At 39.8% G+C, this 16,508-nt stretch overlaps 1 protein-coding gene across 1 annotated transcript in view; it reads left to right on the plus strand.

Annotated features, from left to right (window-relative positions):
- C4_2H1orf141 (chromosome 4_2 C1orf141 homolog) overlaps positions 1-16,508 on the plus strand; it is a 171,705-nt gene that overhangs the window by 37,312 nt on the left and 117,885 nt on the right. Inside the window, exons 3-4 of the mRNA XM_069232472.1 lie at positions 1,514-1,683; positions 11,757-11,878. Coding sequence (XP_069088573.1) covers positions 1,514-1,683; positions 11,757-11,878 — 292 coding nt within the window. The remainder of the gene's footprint in view (positions 1-1,513; positions 1,684-11,756; positions 11,879-16,508) is intronic.

Consider the following 16,508-nt stretch of genomic DNA (forward strand, 5'->3'; position numbering starts at 1 on the left):
CATGAGTAGCACATGAAGAAAACCAACATAACATTTCATGCTCTGAGGCCTCTTTCTTGAGGTGAGACCGTTACAGTTAGAGTTGAAGATGCACAAAATTACCCGAGTTAACTTTTATTCCCCCTGTTTTGGGGAATAGTCCCCAAAGGTTAAAGGAAGAGCTTATGACGTGAGAAGATACAAATTCTGAGGTAGATTTACAAATACTAGCATGTACTTTCTTGGATTTCAACTAGGGTTTTTTTTTCTTCCACTCTTCCTGCCTTTTTCAGTTAATGAGCCTATGAAGGCCATAGTGGTATTCTACTAAGTAGGCTGCTTCAGACTGTTCATTGAGCAATACTCTGGGTTACGTTCATGTGTTCCCACTATTCATATGTATAAGTGTGATTGCTGGGGTTTCTGTTTTTAATACAATATTTAAACCTAGAATACAAAAGGTCCAATAAGCATGTATTATAATTATAGCTGAAGTGACAGCAGGATAAGCAGCCGATTATGGTTACTGCTATTAAGTGACTTGAGATATTTTTTTAATTTTGTCTCGCCCAAAAACCTACCTTGTCTACTATTCAGATCTAATTTAGTAATTTGAGTTATTTGCAGTGGACACCCACACAGGTCAAGGAAGGGAATCTCTTTCATATGGGCAGAAGGTATCCCAGTCCCATTTGATTGATACAAATACTGCAGTATCATTTTTAGTGGCAGACAGCAGCCCTTTTACTGACAACCTATTTAAGAATAGCAGTGCATGTACTCTTCTGCCTTTTGCTATGTACTAATTAAATACCCTACCATTTTTACATGCTTTGGTTTTGACAAAAAAACTCTACTACCTCTGCTTCATTCTTCACTTGAGATTTGATCTCCACAGTACATGTTCCACTGGCTATTGTTAGAAAGGCAGAGGTTTACGCGACAACGAAGACTAATATTTTGGGCAGCTCATTATATTTTTCTGTTTTCTATTTGGGTGCTCTGACTTTTCTTGAGGACCTACAATTTAAAAGATAACTGTTATACTCTGAGCATGCACAACAATCTCAACTATGATGCTGCTAGGATTGAGATGGGGCAGTCTAACAATAAATACTGGACACCAGAGTCTGGTGTATGATGGGCATACCAGGAGAATTTTGGCTAGGTGGCATCTGACTTGCAAAACCATGGCTTTACCAATTCATATAAGACATGCCTACTTATTTGCCTGCAGAGTGATTGCCTGTCAAATATACTTACCCTAATGCCTTCTTAATGGCGTTTGACATCCTTTCCTTAAATGGTCCACCTGGTGAATGATGTCACAATACATCTGAAAACTCGAGACAACATCATCAAACAGAGGAACATCTAGAATGCCTATTGTTAGTAATTGCTAGAGATTTTGGGCAGGATAAAAAAAATGATTCTTTCTCTACACTGAATGGTCCCTTTAATGTTAAACTGTGATAAAAAAGAACATTTATAAGTATATACTCTACTTACTTTTGCTTTTCTTGTCTCCCTCCAGGAAAGGTACCTTGGCAGAATTCGAAAGAGAAATAATTTGAGCACTCCACTAACATTTGATTTTGAGGTAGATGATGATCTATCCACTGCTTCAAGAACACACATTTCAAATCCAAGGTCAGCTTTAGATATGACACATGATGAGCAAAATATTTTGGATGAAGAATCAAGGTGACAACATTTTGAATGTTTTGTAAAATATTTTAAAGTCATGTTACAAATGAAATACTCATGAAAATATTAAATTTATGTATAACACATAATACAGATGTATACCATGGTAGACAAATATTTCATGAAAAAGCTTTCTAACTGTTTTAGAATGGATGTGTGATTCTTCCCACATATGTTTCCCCCTTTGAAACAGAACAAGGTACATACTACCTCAAATGTATTCAAATTACTTTATTCATCTTTTAAATCTTGATCATTCTTAAATTCTTTCTAGATGGGATAATACAATTCCCATCATATGAAGACAACTTATCTTGATGCTTTCAAGGTCAGCAAGGGCGGCCCAGCTTATGGCTGCATGCAACCCCTATTATGCATCATCCTTTTCACCCTACTGCATACTCAGGTCACAACCGTCTTGAATCTAGCTCCTGATGTAAGTAGCAACAAGGAAACCTACAATTCTAGGCTCCTCAGTGAAACTTCAACAGCCTCACTCTGTGACATAGGATATTGAACACCAGATTATGTCTTCTCCTGCTGCAATAATTTCAGTATCATAATGCTATAGATGCAACTAACAGTACTATTTTTTCTGATAAAAAAGAATTGCATGTGAGTGGGGAAAATTCACACAAGGATTATGAAGTGGTCTGAAATGTATCACAAAGGGATTTGTTAGCAGGTGTGTTAAATGGTGGAAAAGGTGATGAATTGGGGTGCTTAGTAGTGGGAACCACCAATAGTATGGTGTATGTAGGTATGTTGGTATCTGCATATAGTTATGGTGTTTTATTGCTGTGTACTATAAGATCATTGTATTCTGGAATGAGAATGTTCATTGGATTCTCTGGTCATGCAGAGAACATTCTTGTCCTGGCTTCTGACCTGACCAGAGCTTTCTTTCCTTCTCTCCTCTGTCATTGGTTGTGAAGACTGAGAATAAATTCCCCAACTCCTAGATCTTATAGCTCTGCCTCTTATTTGCCTCCCTGCTACATTTTGGTACCAGGAGTGGGGTAGAAAGAGACTGCCTTCCTGAGTTGGGTTGGAGGAACACTGCACCTGCGTAGTTTTCAAACCACTGACAAGTGCATGTATGGAATTTGTTCTCAGGATTCGTTTGAGGAGTATTGCTGTTGGACCATGCACTTGCTTTCTTAATGAGATTAGTCAATTTGAAAACTGGCAGAGCGTCTGCTCTCCTGAAAGGACTAACAAAAGGAAATCTGTTACCTGGTGGTATATTTTTTTTAATCCAGCAACGGTTTGCTGCAAGACCATTTTCAGCCGCTCCCCAGCATTCTACATAATGGCTTTGTTCCAGCATTCAGCTCCTGTTGTGGCACTCCTTGACTGGTGATGTCATGGAGCGTGTGAGGTGTACAGTGATTGATTGCTTACAGTTGAAACACTGAATGCGGTGGTGCTCCATGCACATTGGATGCAGCAAATTTAAATTGCACTTCTTTGCTGGCATCTGGGTTTTCTTTCCTGCATTGTAATGAGGAGATGCACGCATTGGACGTACAGCCGTATGACGTGCTTCATGAAATTGATCGGCAAGTAATGAGTGGGCCAGTTTTAACATTTTGAGTTTGCAAATGAGCTTGACATTTGTAACCTGTAATGCTTCATTCATTGGAATTTTTTTGTAACTGGTACAGAAAGTAAAATGGCTGCTATTGTAGTTCTAGTTGAGTTATCAAGGAACATTGGTAACTGTACTATACTTTGAAATGGTCTTGAATTTCTCTTTTGCACATTGTTTCATGTAATTGCTTTAGTATGGCTACCAGTAGTAATGTAGTGCAGCCTTAACATTTCCGACAGAGTCTTGGAAAACCTTTGGTAAAATGGAAGCAATGTCTGCTTATTTAAAAAAAAAAAAATAGTACCTATTGGTGATGCTAGGCATGAGGCAGAGCACAAAACTGCATTGCTTTTCAATAATTTGGGAATAGCTGGCCAGAAATTATTAGATACTTTTCTGACAGCGCTTGCACCCACAGGGGAAGATGTCAACTGGAGTGTATATAAGGAAGTAAAGGAAAGATTGCGTAGGCAGTACTCAGAGAAGATAAGCATTGTGCTGGAGAAGCATAACTTTTTCAATTGAAAACAAAGTAATGATGAGACCGTTGAGGAGTTTATTGCTGCTTTGCACGTCCTAGCATCTACTTGGGAATTTGAGAATAGTGTGGACATCTACATCCTTGACCATTTTGTTTTAATTGTTTTTCAAAGAAGATGCAAGAGAAATTATAGATTTGCAGAGATTCAACATTATCTGAAGTCATTGATGTGGCAAAAAGCATTGAGTGTTCTATTGTTTCTTTGCAGGCTTTAGCGGGGAATGAAGGTATTTCTCCTGTGTCATGTAGTATGGATGACGATGTGTGTGCAGTGAATACAAAATTAAATAAAAGAAGGTCAGCTTGTATGTTTCCGCTGTGGTTTGCATACTCTCCGGCTTGCCCAGCTGTGATTAAAAGGTGCAATGCATGTCGGAAAATAGGGCATTTCCAAGTCATGTGCAAAGGAGGTGACCAAATGCACAGAGGAAAGACTAGTAAAATTAAAATTAGTAACATTGTGATTGTAGATATGGATGAATATACAACGAAATTTGATAACGTTTGTTAACAATTGTAGTAAAAGTGACATGCTAAAAAAATCAAAGGTCCCCTAAATCAAGCAAATATATATGAGAGGCACATTGAAGTTATGGCTGACTTCGGAGCGCAAGTAACTATATTGACAGATCTTACATTCTCTAAATTGTGAACATGTTAAATTTAAATTGGAGAAAACAGACATCAATCCAAAGCTTTTGGGAAACTTGACAAAGATATGTTAGGTTACTTTGAGGGCACCCTGGAATGCTTTGGTAGAAAAACTCAAACTAAGGGCCTGATTTAGAATTCGGCGGATGGGTTACTTCGTGACCAATGTGACTGCTGTATTACGATTCCCATTGGTGGACAGGATATCCGTCACGTTTGTGACGTAGTAACCCCATCTGCCAAACTCTAATTCAGGCCTTAAGATATACATGGCAGTCAGAGGGCGAGATATAGTGGGGTGGAAAGATCTTGCCAAATTAGGAATAATCTTGTGACCTGGACATAAAGAGACAATTACTCTGGATGAGTTAACCTTATGTGCTATTGGTACAGGGGCAGATGTGTACAAAGTATGGTAAGGAAGTTTACTAAAGTTTTTTAAGAACGATATAGGGAATGTTTGGGGGTTTCAGCACTGTAACAAACTTTTTTTTTAAATGCATGTCAGTTGTTCACAAAATGAGACCTAGTCCATTAAGTGTTCACTGTGAACTTAAAGTTCATCTTGAAAATCTGTTTAAGGAAGGTGTAATACACCCAGCAGAGGCTTCTGAATGGGTTTATCCAGTACCTCTTACCAAAACGAGGTCTGGAGAATTAAGATTATGTGTTGATTTAAGGCCTCTCAATAAGAATCTAATGGTGGACTGTCATCCTCTTCCTCATATACAGGAAATGTTAACCAATATTAGTAGAGCGAAGTATTTCTCAACCGTTAATCTCCACTCTGCATACCACCAGATTGCACTCAGTAAACAATCACAAGACCTGACTACTTTTGTCACACAGCATGGAGCCTACAAATATCTGAGGCTACCTTTTGGTCTGGCATCAGCCGTCAGAGTTTTGTACAGTGGTATGCTCTATTGGCTCAACCCATGAGAGATTTACTCTGCAAAGAAGTTAAATTTGTTTGAACACAGGATATTAGAAATGCTTTTGAGAAGGTTACACACCTCTTGCTTTGAAACTGTACGATCCTGAAGGTAAATGTTTTATTACAGTGGATGCCAACTTGAAAGGGGTGGGTGCAGTTTTTGGACAATTTGTTGAAGGGAAGGAAGCAACCATAGTGTTCGCCTCAAGGACACTTTCTGAGGGGGGGGGAGTGAAAAACAGTTTTATTGAACATGAAGCCTTGGCCTGTGTATGGGCTGTCCGAACATTCAAGGTTTATGTTTGGGGAACGTCTTTGGAATTCTTTGCAGACCTTAAGCCCTTGGTATACCTGCTTTTAGGTAATGGTTTGGAAAAAATTTCTGCAAGACTAGTTCGTCTTCTAGCCAAGTTGCAAGAGTATGACATGCAGGCAAAATATATCCAAGGGGATATAAACATCTGAGCTGACTGCTTATCTTGTCTGCTGTTGTCTGATTTGCCACAGGACAAGTTAGAGCAAGATGATTCTGAGTGTGTTGTGGGTACTATTGATGCCTTGCAGGGTACAAATGGACAGATGTCTGAGAATGAATGGCAAACAGCTATGGAGGAGGATGTTATTTTGAAGACAGTTCTTTTATAAATAAGAGAATGGTGACCAAAAGTTGTTGAAGGTGAGCTGCAAAGCTTTGTGTAAGTATTGTCAGAACTAACTTGTAAGAATAATATTTGCCTGCATAAAGATTTGTTTGCACCTGCTGTGTCTTTGTGTTAACATCATGAAAATTGCTCATGTAGGTCATTTGGGGGTTTCTGCCACTTGTAAAAGATTGAGACAATACTTTTGCTGGCCCAAAATGGATTCTCAGGAGAGATCTATGGTTGATGTTTGTCCGCAGTGTTTCATATGTGATAAACATTGGACCATTAATTAAAAGTTCACTTGCCTGGCGGTCTGTGGGACAAGATAGCTCTAGATTTCTCAGGTCCATTTAAATTCTCTGCCTCCTGATTGTCACTACCTCATAGTTTTAGTCAACTATTTTTCTAAATTGATTTATTTTGATTTTGTTGATTCACGACAGTCTACCAAAGTGATTTGTTTTCTGGAGAAAGTTTTGTTTTCCTTGAGGGCCCACCAAAGGAAATAGTCACTGATAACAACTCACATTTCATTTCAAGGGAAATGGAGCACTTCTTTCAGTCTCAAAGTGTCAAGCATGTCCAAGTGGCTTTATATAGTACTGTAGCAAATGGTTTAGTGGATAGAGCTGAAATAAGGAATACAGACTGCGCTAACTTCAGGTATGAATGTTTGGGTTAGCTGAAAAGAAAAAGTATGGGCCTATCTTACCACTACTAATTCCACGACGGGTATGGCTTCATTTAAGATGTTGTGAGGTATAAATCCTAATTTGAAACTCATTGCCAATTGGTTGAGCCATTCTGCTGAAGAAACTTCTTTTTCTCTTGAGGATATGAGAAGACGAGTTTCCAGAAGGGACAGGATGCTAAAACATTTTGATTCCTCCAGACATGTCAAGGAAACAACTTTCTTGGAGGGTGGTTGGGTGTGAATAAAGAAACCCATCAAACTCAGAAAAGGAGAGTTCACATTTTCATCTCCTGTGAAGATTATGAAAGTAGGTAAGGGTGCAGTATTGCTTTCTGAAAATGGTTGATTGAATAAGAACCGGTTGGTACTTGTCACAAATCAACAAGCAAAAATATATACTGATACATGTGTCAATGGGGAAGAGAGGGCTAATTTGATGTTGGATCCTGACTTGAGTTTGCCTGGTGGTGATAATTTGTATGATTGCCAAAATAGAGCCATTGAACTTGGTGAGTCTATGTTGTCTGAAGTTACATATAAAAATGCTCTTTCTACTGACTCCATTGATAGGGTTTCTCAGTGTCACAGATCCAATCTATTACCTTCCAAGTTGTTGGATTTTGATCTTTCTTACAGCTGTGTTATTATTATTTCTTTATATTGTTTTGTCTTTGTTTTAAAACAAATGTATGTAATATGGTATATGTAGGTATGTTGGTATATGTATATAGTTAGGTTATTCTATTGCTATGTATTAGAAGATTTACAGCATTGCTAGTATGGCATTATTGTATTTTGGAAGGAGAATGTTGGTTGAATTCTCTAGTCATGCAGAGAACATTCTTGTCCTGGCTGTTGACCTCACCAGAGCTTCCTTTCCTCACTCCTCTGTCATGTGTTGTAAGGATTGGAAATTCACTTTCCAACTCCTCACTCCTCTGGCCCTGTCTCTTATTTGCCACCCTGCTACACCACCCCCATTAAAATTAGGCCACAGAATATAGCTAGCTGTTGGAATTCCCTGGGGAAAATCTGGATGTATCCAGTACTGTGGTAAACTGTCTATGAGAAACGTGGGCACCTGCAACTTTTTAGGTTCACAATTATTATGTGATTAGCTGTCTTACTACTAAGTCAAAGAGAAGCCAGGCCAGTGGTGATTTAGGCACACTATTGTCAACATTTTCAATGATTTTCACATTTTACTTGGATGTATTAGGTGTGCTGTCATCAGTCAAATTTATTTCATTATATTGTATTTACAGAGCAGAATTTTGATCAGCAGCTCTGTTTTTCCTTTTATTTTGGTCAATCTTTGTTTTACCTGATAAAGAAAACAACCACTTGTTGAGCAAGTTTTATTGCTCATTGTATAAATATAATCATGTGGAAAGTAAGACATTTCAAGGTCCTAATAATGAGAGGTTTTAACACTACTTTCTCTAATAATTCCCTATCTCTATTTGTAGATAAAGACAGGGAAGTAGCTGTTCATATACCGGCCACAATGTTGTGGGAACATGATTTAATTACCCTCAATGGTAGATTACACAGTGATATTCCAGCTCATGCCACTTATGTCACAGCGATCTCATGTACGATAACTATGTTTTTAGTTCCTAAATGGCTTCCCCCTATTTTTCAGAATTAAAGGTGATAGTTATTATTTGGAGTGGCCACAATATCCTACTTCTTACTACCAATGGGAAAGCCTGAATTTGGCAAGTAGCTTTTGTAAAAAATCTATAAGGCAGTCTAATAATTTCAATAAATTGTTTGTTTTTAATAAGCTTAGTAATCACTTACCGAGAAGGCAATGCACTTTTAATTCCTAATAGCATAATAGGTGAATCTCTTATTTGAAAAAAAGAAGAACTAGGTGGATAAGAATCCAAAAAGGATTTATCTCTGATAACATCTGGGTAAAAATAATAGAAGCGGTGAAATGTAAAAATCAAACAGCCTTTTAGAACAATGGTGGGGAGAATAGCGGTTCTTTCTCTAAACCCAAGATACATATTATTTCTAGCTCAGAATGGCAAAAATATATAACTTCCCTCTATGCTTTGAATAATCAGACAGTTAGCAACAGTGTTATGGAGTCCTTTGGTGGGATCTCCGCTGGGAGATTCTCTTCCTTTGCCCCTCCTTCTAGACAAGAGGTGTTACATTACCTTGAGAATGCCAGGAAAACCTGTGCAAGAGGTCCAGATCAACTACTCATTGGTATCATAAAATTGGTTCTGCACCTATGGACCTCCTATTTAGTGAAGCTCTTTCGTTAATGTTATTACACAGGAGTGATCCCTAGATCTTGGAGGGGTAGTATTATCTTGCCACTACATAAAAAAGACCCTTACACACACCAAGCAATTGTAGGCAGATTACCCAGTTGGATGCCACAGGAAAGGCTTTTTCTAAATGTGTATTATCTAGAATGGGTAGAGCAAAAAGGTATTATGCCATTGGAGCAGGCGGGGTCCAGAGCAGGCCACTGGACCTTGGAAAATATAAATTTCTAACATCTTATGTTAGAGAAATATGTGAAAGAAAGGTGGATGCCTGTCTATGTGGCCTATATTGACTATTCATCTGCCTTTGATTACTTAGACAGGCAGACTCTTTGGAGGAATGTGAGCGCCACAGGAATATTAGAGGGTCTTTTAAAACTCATTATTGCTCTTGACACTACTACCTGGCGTCACGTTATGTTAGGAGGCAGGGGCGGTATGACCCCGAAAATCCCTACCAGAAATGGTTTGAAACAGGGATGCCTGTAGGCCTCCCTTTTTTTTCGCTTTATATGGCAGATCTGAGCAAGGTGTTGAGTAAGGTAGCTAGTGATGCCCCAATGTTAGTCTCTGACCTGAAAAGCACTCTAGGCAGTAGCCTGGTTTTTATTTTTCAACCCAGTCAGCTTTCAGTCTGCTGGGATTCAGGGAGCAATTTGCAGGTGAAGGCAAAGAGAATCAGCCGAGCACGCAGCACACACGAGCCGATCGATTTCCAATCTGGAAAGAGATCGGCTCGAAAGTGTGTGCGCGTTAAAAATAGTAAAAAGACTGCCCGAGGGCAGCCCAGCTCCCGCTCCACCAAAAAAGTCAGGCTAAAATTCTTGGCAAAACGCCAATAAAACGAAGCGCGAGAGCGCTTAAACAAATATTATAAAAGCGCGCTGAATCGTGACACTTATCTAAGCAAAATATACATTTAAAACATTCTTAAAACCTCGATAATGCAGGAGAGAAAATAAACATGTACTTATCTGCTGCGAAGCAGCAAAGAAAGAGGAAGTGACTTCATAGGTCAAAGGACTCATAGCAGCGGATATGGACGGTGATTGGACCATGTGACAGGATGTTAGGCATCCTGGGTGTTGTAGTTTTTTCTGTTACTTGTATTTGATTGGCTGCTGTTTAAGTCAGTAAAGAAAGAGAAAGCATAATCGGAGCCTCCGGTCCTGACATAGAATGTCTATTAGCACTCATGTTCACTTGTGCCGCAAACAGATTTGGACGTTGGAGCTGATTAAATAACTAGTTTGGTGTTTAATACCTTTGTGGCTAAAGAATGGTTTATAGTGTTGACAATTGTTCATATAGTATATTGGCAGCATCGATGAAGGGCTCCGTTAATCACCCATAGTTATTTCACATCTCTCTACCTATCAACTTTATGTATTGATTAGAAATCAGAAGCAATCAAACCCAAGTGACAGAAAAAACAGTGCTGGCAATCAATTACGCTTTGCAGCCACTAGCCATGATCAATCTACCTATATATATGTTCCTTGCTGGTAATTGCCATTTGACTACATCTGATAGTATGAATGTTGTACTTTCCAAATGTTTTAGTAGATGAAGCAGAAGTTCTTGCATCTGTCTCAGATATAGAAATACGGTGCACAACTCAGTAATCATCCACTGTGAAGCAAATCTTAAACCTGCACTGGCTGCAGTGCTTAATCGGTAAATAAAAACGTGCCAGTGCCCAAATCCCTCCTCTTAAACACGCAGCTGTAAATGTGCGAACACGGAATACTGGTTCAGCGTAATACTGAAGCTATTTCGGGCCTCTTCAATCCATTTAAAGCCAGTCCCAGCCCTTTCAACTCACCCTTGCAGCTTTCTGCTTTCTCCCATTGTGACGTTTTTAGTTTTTCTCTTTCTCTGTCTTTCCCATATGTGTCTTTTGCTCGCAGTAAATGCTTGTGGCAGAAAAAGAAGTGCCAGATCCCCGCACCAGAAACAACAAGCACAAATTAAGCAGGCTGTCCGAGCTTCTTTCCTTCTACATTACCATTTAGTGTAACTTTGGCTGATTTTGTTTCTTGCAGGTACAGCATCAGTGTAACTGGAAAATCCTCAAACCTTCTATTCTCAGCCTTTTGACTGAAAAATCCAGCACATTAATAGGCATACCTTTCCCAAGTTTCTGTTGCAGGAATATAGGGGGTAACTTCTTTGTGCAAGATTACCAGTGCGGCTTGCGGTGGTGATGTTTGGCGGCTGCTCTCTCTCGAGAAGCAAGTCCTATATTTTTTTACTTAAATGCATGTTTTTTATTACAGTTGATTGTTTTTTGTTGTTGCGAAAACAGCATATAGTCTATACTATAAAAAATCAAAGGGTGAAGGCAATTCTTGTTTTGACTCAAAAGGAATGGATAAAGGCAGAATTTTTTCTAGTCAGTAATCGTTTGAATTATTCCTCCCTGACAATGCTATTTAAAGTTTCTTGCATGTTATAAAATGTAAAAGATACTGAAAAATTGGTGTTGTGGCCAACAATATAACTGAGTAATGTTATCTTAAATTAAGTTTTGAATGTAATAGATCTTCATGATATGACAGACCTTACAAGAGCATACCAGAACATAACACCAGATGCTCGAAGATATTGATGTGCTTTGCAAATTAACCAAAAGTTCGTTACACCAAACTTCTTTTTACCTGTATGCATTTTATTTTCACAAATTGTAATTTTCAAATCTTATGTTATTACCCTTAGGTCTCAGTGTGGATCACCAACGACACCAGTTGCAAGTGCTAGAGACATTCTTTCTTACAAACCAGTTATAAGGCCCTTCAGTGCACCTCAACTTCTGAAAAGAGAGGACAGTGATCAGAAAGGTGATGTCTCGTCAATATATGACAAGATTATGTTTTCACTGCTGTCTTGAATTTCGTGTATGATATAAAAAAAGGGGGCGACAGGTGAATTTGGAAAGTGGTAGTGCTCAAATACCAGTGCTCAAATACCAGCTTCAGATTGGACCAAGTGAGAAAGTGAGCCCATTTTCGTTTAGGGTGGTTCGGAGAGGGTCGCCATCTAAGAAAAGTTTTAAAAAACAGAGTCTATTGGTTTATTTTGCAGCACAATTTTCACCTATATATATATATATATATATATATATATATTTTTTTTTTTTTAAATTTAAATAGAGGTTCTCAACGGACACCTAATACATTTGTGGTGTGTCAGACAAGCCTTACTCTGCCCAAGTATGTTGGGGCTTAGTTTCCCACAGAACCATAAAATATTGGTGACAAAACAGTGGACTTTCAGCAAAACGTCCTTAAACGGTGCATATGGTGCTCTGTGTGTTAAAGACAGTTCTTTCTGATTATGCGGGGTCACATGACCTTTAATAGGTCAAATGTATACAGCATTTTTATTAATTTGATTGTTCTATCCTGATTCTTCCAAGTAGATTCTCAGTTATATGTGTGAGTTTACAAATCACATGGCAAGAACAGCATAGACTGGCAGCTTATACTAGCACATGAATTATACTGCTTAGTTAGAGCTTCAGCATCAGGCAGCAGATTGGTTACACCATTTTACATTCCTAAGCCTCATTTTTCATGAGAGTAGCCTGACAGCCAAAGTTGAGTCTAGGCCAGACCTACAAATATCAAGGGAATCAGCTCCCCTGTGCATATGGAGAGGATGTTGGAAATACGCATTCCTACAAACCCAGTAAGTAAATGGCAGTTTATGAACATATGGAGATCGTTTGCCCTAGATGTATCATAATTTGGGCATAATGTTTCTCTATCCTGCTGAAAATTTAGGAAGCTCTGAAGCGCCTAGTAAATCCCGTGGAGTATATTGAAATGATTCTTCCTATTTGTGGCAGATTTGATGACTTTATACATTTTTGAGCTCCAGTGGCTCACATTTTCTCCACTAAATGCATGAAGTTTTCTAGAAGCTTTCACACTTCAGGGTATCATCTTGAGACTGCTTAGTTCAGTATAGTTGAAGATCTGAGCTAAGACTTGAAGCCTGATTGTGTTCTGATATAGCAGCGATGGCAAAAACGATGTCCACAACTTTATTAACACATTTTTAACTCTGCACAGCCTGCCCTTGTAGAAATGTAAATGGACACCAGTGACATAACCTGAACATTCTAATTGAGTTTTCTTCAGAAATTGATGTTGAATGCCCCGTGATGAAAAATAATCAAAACTTTTAAGCATTTCGTAGTATGAAGGGATTTCCATACCAGGTAAAAATGTCTCCTAAGTGAAATCTCCACTGCCTTCATTGAAGTATACCACATTCTGGGTGCAGTCTGTAAAATCAGTGAATCTTCTTAAAGAGAAGAGAATTGCCCTTATTACGAGCCCAACTCGTACCGCCACATGACTGCCAGTGCAGCCAGAACACCGCCGGACCTATTATGAGTCTCCCACTGGGCCGGCCGGCGGAATCAGCATTTCCGCCTGCCGGCCCAGCAGGACAAAGAACCTTAACATTATAGCCAGCTCATAATTGAGCTGACGGCAATGTGGCGATGCGGCGGGTGCAGCAGCACCTGCCGCTATTTCCGCTGCCCATAATTCGGGCAGTGGAAAGCGCTGGGGCTGTCCAAGGGGGCCCCTGCACTGCCCATGCCCAAAGTGCATGGGCAGTGCAGCAGGCCCCAGGGGGCCCACAACCCCCCCATTCCGCCAGCCTTTCTATGGCGGTCCAACCATCATGAAAAGGCTGGCTGATTGGGAAGTAGGAATCCCCAGGGCGGCGCTGCATGCAACGCCACCCTGGCAGATTACAACCGCCGAGACCGTCAGGATGTCGACTGGCAGCCACCTGGCGTTGTCAGCAGTCCGACCGCTCATAATGAGGGCCAATGTGCATACATCCATTACACTATGATTATATCATTACCCTTAGAAGAAAGTCTCAATTTGACTAAGTGGTGATCTGATTTATACATCTGGCAGTCCTGTCCAGCTTAAGCTCCATTTTCGCTGACCTCACCAAAGACCCCAAGGCGATGATCTCCTCCATTAATAAGAAAACAATTAGAAAGATTGAGGTGTTAATTAAGACGATGGTGGAACATTCTTTTAAAAAACATATGCTGAATTTATTCTTCAAATACAGGGAGTGCAGAATTATTAGGCAAGTTGTATTTTTGAGGATTAATTTTATTATTGAACAACAACCATGTTCTCAATGAACCCAAAAAACTCATTAATATCAAAGCTGAATATTTTTGGAAGTAGTTTTTAGTTTGTTTTTAGTTTTAGCTATGTTAGGGGGATATCTGTGTGTGCAGGTGACTATTACTGTGCATAATTATTAGGCAACTTAACAAAAAACAAATATATACCCATTTCAATTATTTATTATTACCAGTGAAACCAATATAACATCTCAACATTCACAAATATACATTTCTGACATTCAAAAACAAAACAAAAACAAATCAGTGACCAATATAGCCACCTTTCTTTGCAAGGACACTCAAAAGCCTGCCATCCATGGATTCTGTCAGTGTTTTGATCTGTTCACCATCAACATTGCGTGCAGCAGCAACCACAGCCTCCCAGACACTGTTCAGAGAGGTGTACTGTTTTCCCTCCTTGTAAATCTCACATTTGATGATGGACCACAGGTTCTCAATGGGGTTCAGATCAGGTGAACAAGGAGGCCATGTCATTAGATCTCCTTCTTTTATACCCTTTCTTGCCAGCCACGCTGTGGAGTACTTGGACGCGTGTGATGGAGCATTGTCCTGCATGAAAATCATGTTTTTCTTGAAGGATGCAGACTTCTTCCTGTACCACTGCTTGAAGAAGGTGTCTTCCAGGAACTGGCAGTAGGACTGGGAGTTGAGCTTGACCCCATCCTCAACCCGAAAAGGCCCCACAAGCTCATCTTTGATGATACCAGCCCAAACCAGTACTCCACCTCCACCTTGCTGGCGTCTGAGTCGGACTGGAGCTCTCTGCCCTTTACCAATCTAGCCACGGGCCCATCCATCTGGCCCATCAAGACTCACTCTCATTTCATCAGTCCATAAAACCTTAGAAAAATCAGTCTTGAGATATTTCTTGGCCCAGTCTTGACGTTTCAGCTTGTGTGTCTTGTTCAGTGGTGGTCGTCTTTCAGCCTTTCTTACCTTGGCCATGTCTCTGAGTATTGCACACCTTGTGCTTTTGGGCACTCCAGTGATGTTGCAGCTCTGAAATATGGCCAAACTGGTGGCAAGTGGCATCGTGGCAGCTGCACGCTTGACTTTTCTCAGTTCATGGGCAGTTATTTTGCGCCTTGGTTTTTCCACACGCTTCTTGCGACCCTGTTGACTATTTTGAATGAAACGCTTGATTGTTCGATGATCACGCTTCAGAAGCTTTGCAATTTTAAGAGTGCTGCATCCCTCTGCAAGATATCTCACTATTTTTGACTTTTCTGAGCCTGTCAAGTCCTTCTTTTGACCCATTTTGCCAAAGGAAAGGAAGTTGCCTAATAATTATGCACACCTGATATAGGGTGTTGATGTCATTAGACCACACCCCTTCTCATTACAGAGATGCACATCACCTAATATGCTTAATTGGTAGTAGGCTTTCGAGCCTATACAGCTTGGAGTAAGACAACATGCATAAAGAGATTGATGTGGTAAAAATACTCATTTGCCTAATAATTCTGCACTCCCTGTATGTTGGTTCTTCATAAGCACTTTTTTATTTTAGTATATCCCCCATGGTGTGACAAGAAGCAAGTCAAACTTTCAGGCAAAGTTTAATTTGGGCTTTAAGAGGTGCTCAATGTTCTTTGAAACATTCAGTCATTAATTACTATAACTCGTGCCTTAAGATAACCATAACTCTCGCCCTCACAGTTGTCCCATCAATAATTTCTCTGCAAATGTTGCAGTGATATTATTGTAGGAAAGTACCATCTTGCCTGGCATGTTACCCCCATTTTTCACTGTATATATGTTGTTTTAGTTGTATGTGTCACTGGGACCCTGGTAACCCAGGGCCCCAGTGCTCATAAGTGTGCCTGAATGTGTTACCTGTGTAGTGACTAACTGTCTCACTGAGGCTCTGCTAATCAGAACCTCAGTGGTTATGCTCTCTCATTTCTTTCCAAATTGTCACTGACAGGCTAGTGACCATTTTTACCAATTTACATTGGCTTACTGGAACACCCTTATAATTCCCTAGTATATGGTACTGAGGTACCCAGGGTATTGGGGTTCCAGGAGATCCCTATGGGCTGCAGCATTTCTTTTGCCACCCATAGGGAGCTCTGACAATTCTTACACAGGCCTGCCACTGCAGCCTGAGTGAAATAACGTCCACGTTATTTCACAGCCATTGTACACTGCACTTAAGTAACTTATAAGTCACCTATATGTCTAACCTTTACCTGGTAAAGGTTAGGTGCAAAGTTACTTAGTGTGAGGGCACCCTGGCACTAGCCAAGGTGCCCCCACATTGTTCAGAGCCAATTCAC

The sequence above is a fragment of the Pleurodeles waltl genome, chromosome 4_2, assembly GCF_031143425.1.
Source record: "Pleurodeles waltl isolate 20211129_DDA chromosome 4_2, aPleWal1.hap1.20221129, whole genome shotgun sequence".
In the NCBI taxonomy this organism is placed as follows: domain Eukaryota; kingdom Metazoa; phylum Chordata; class Amphibia; order Caudata; family Salamandridae; genus Pleurodeles; species Pleurodeles waltl.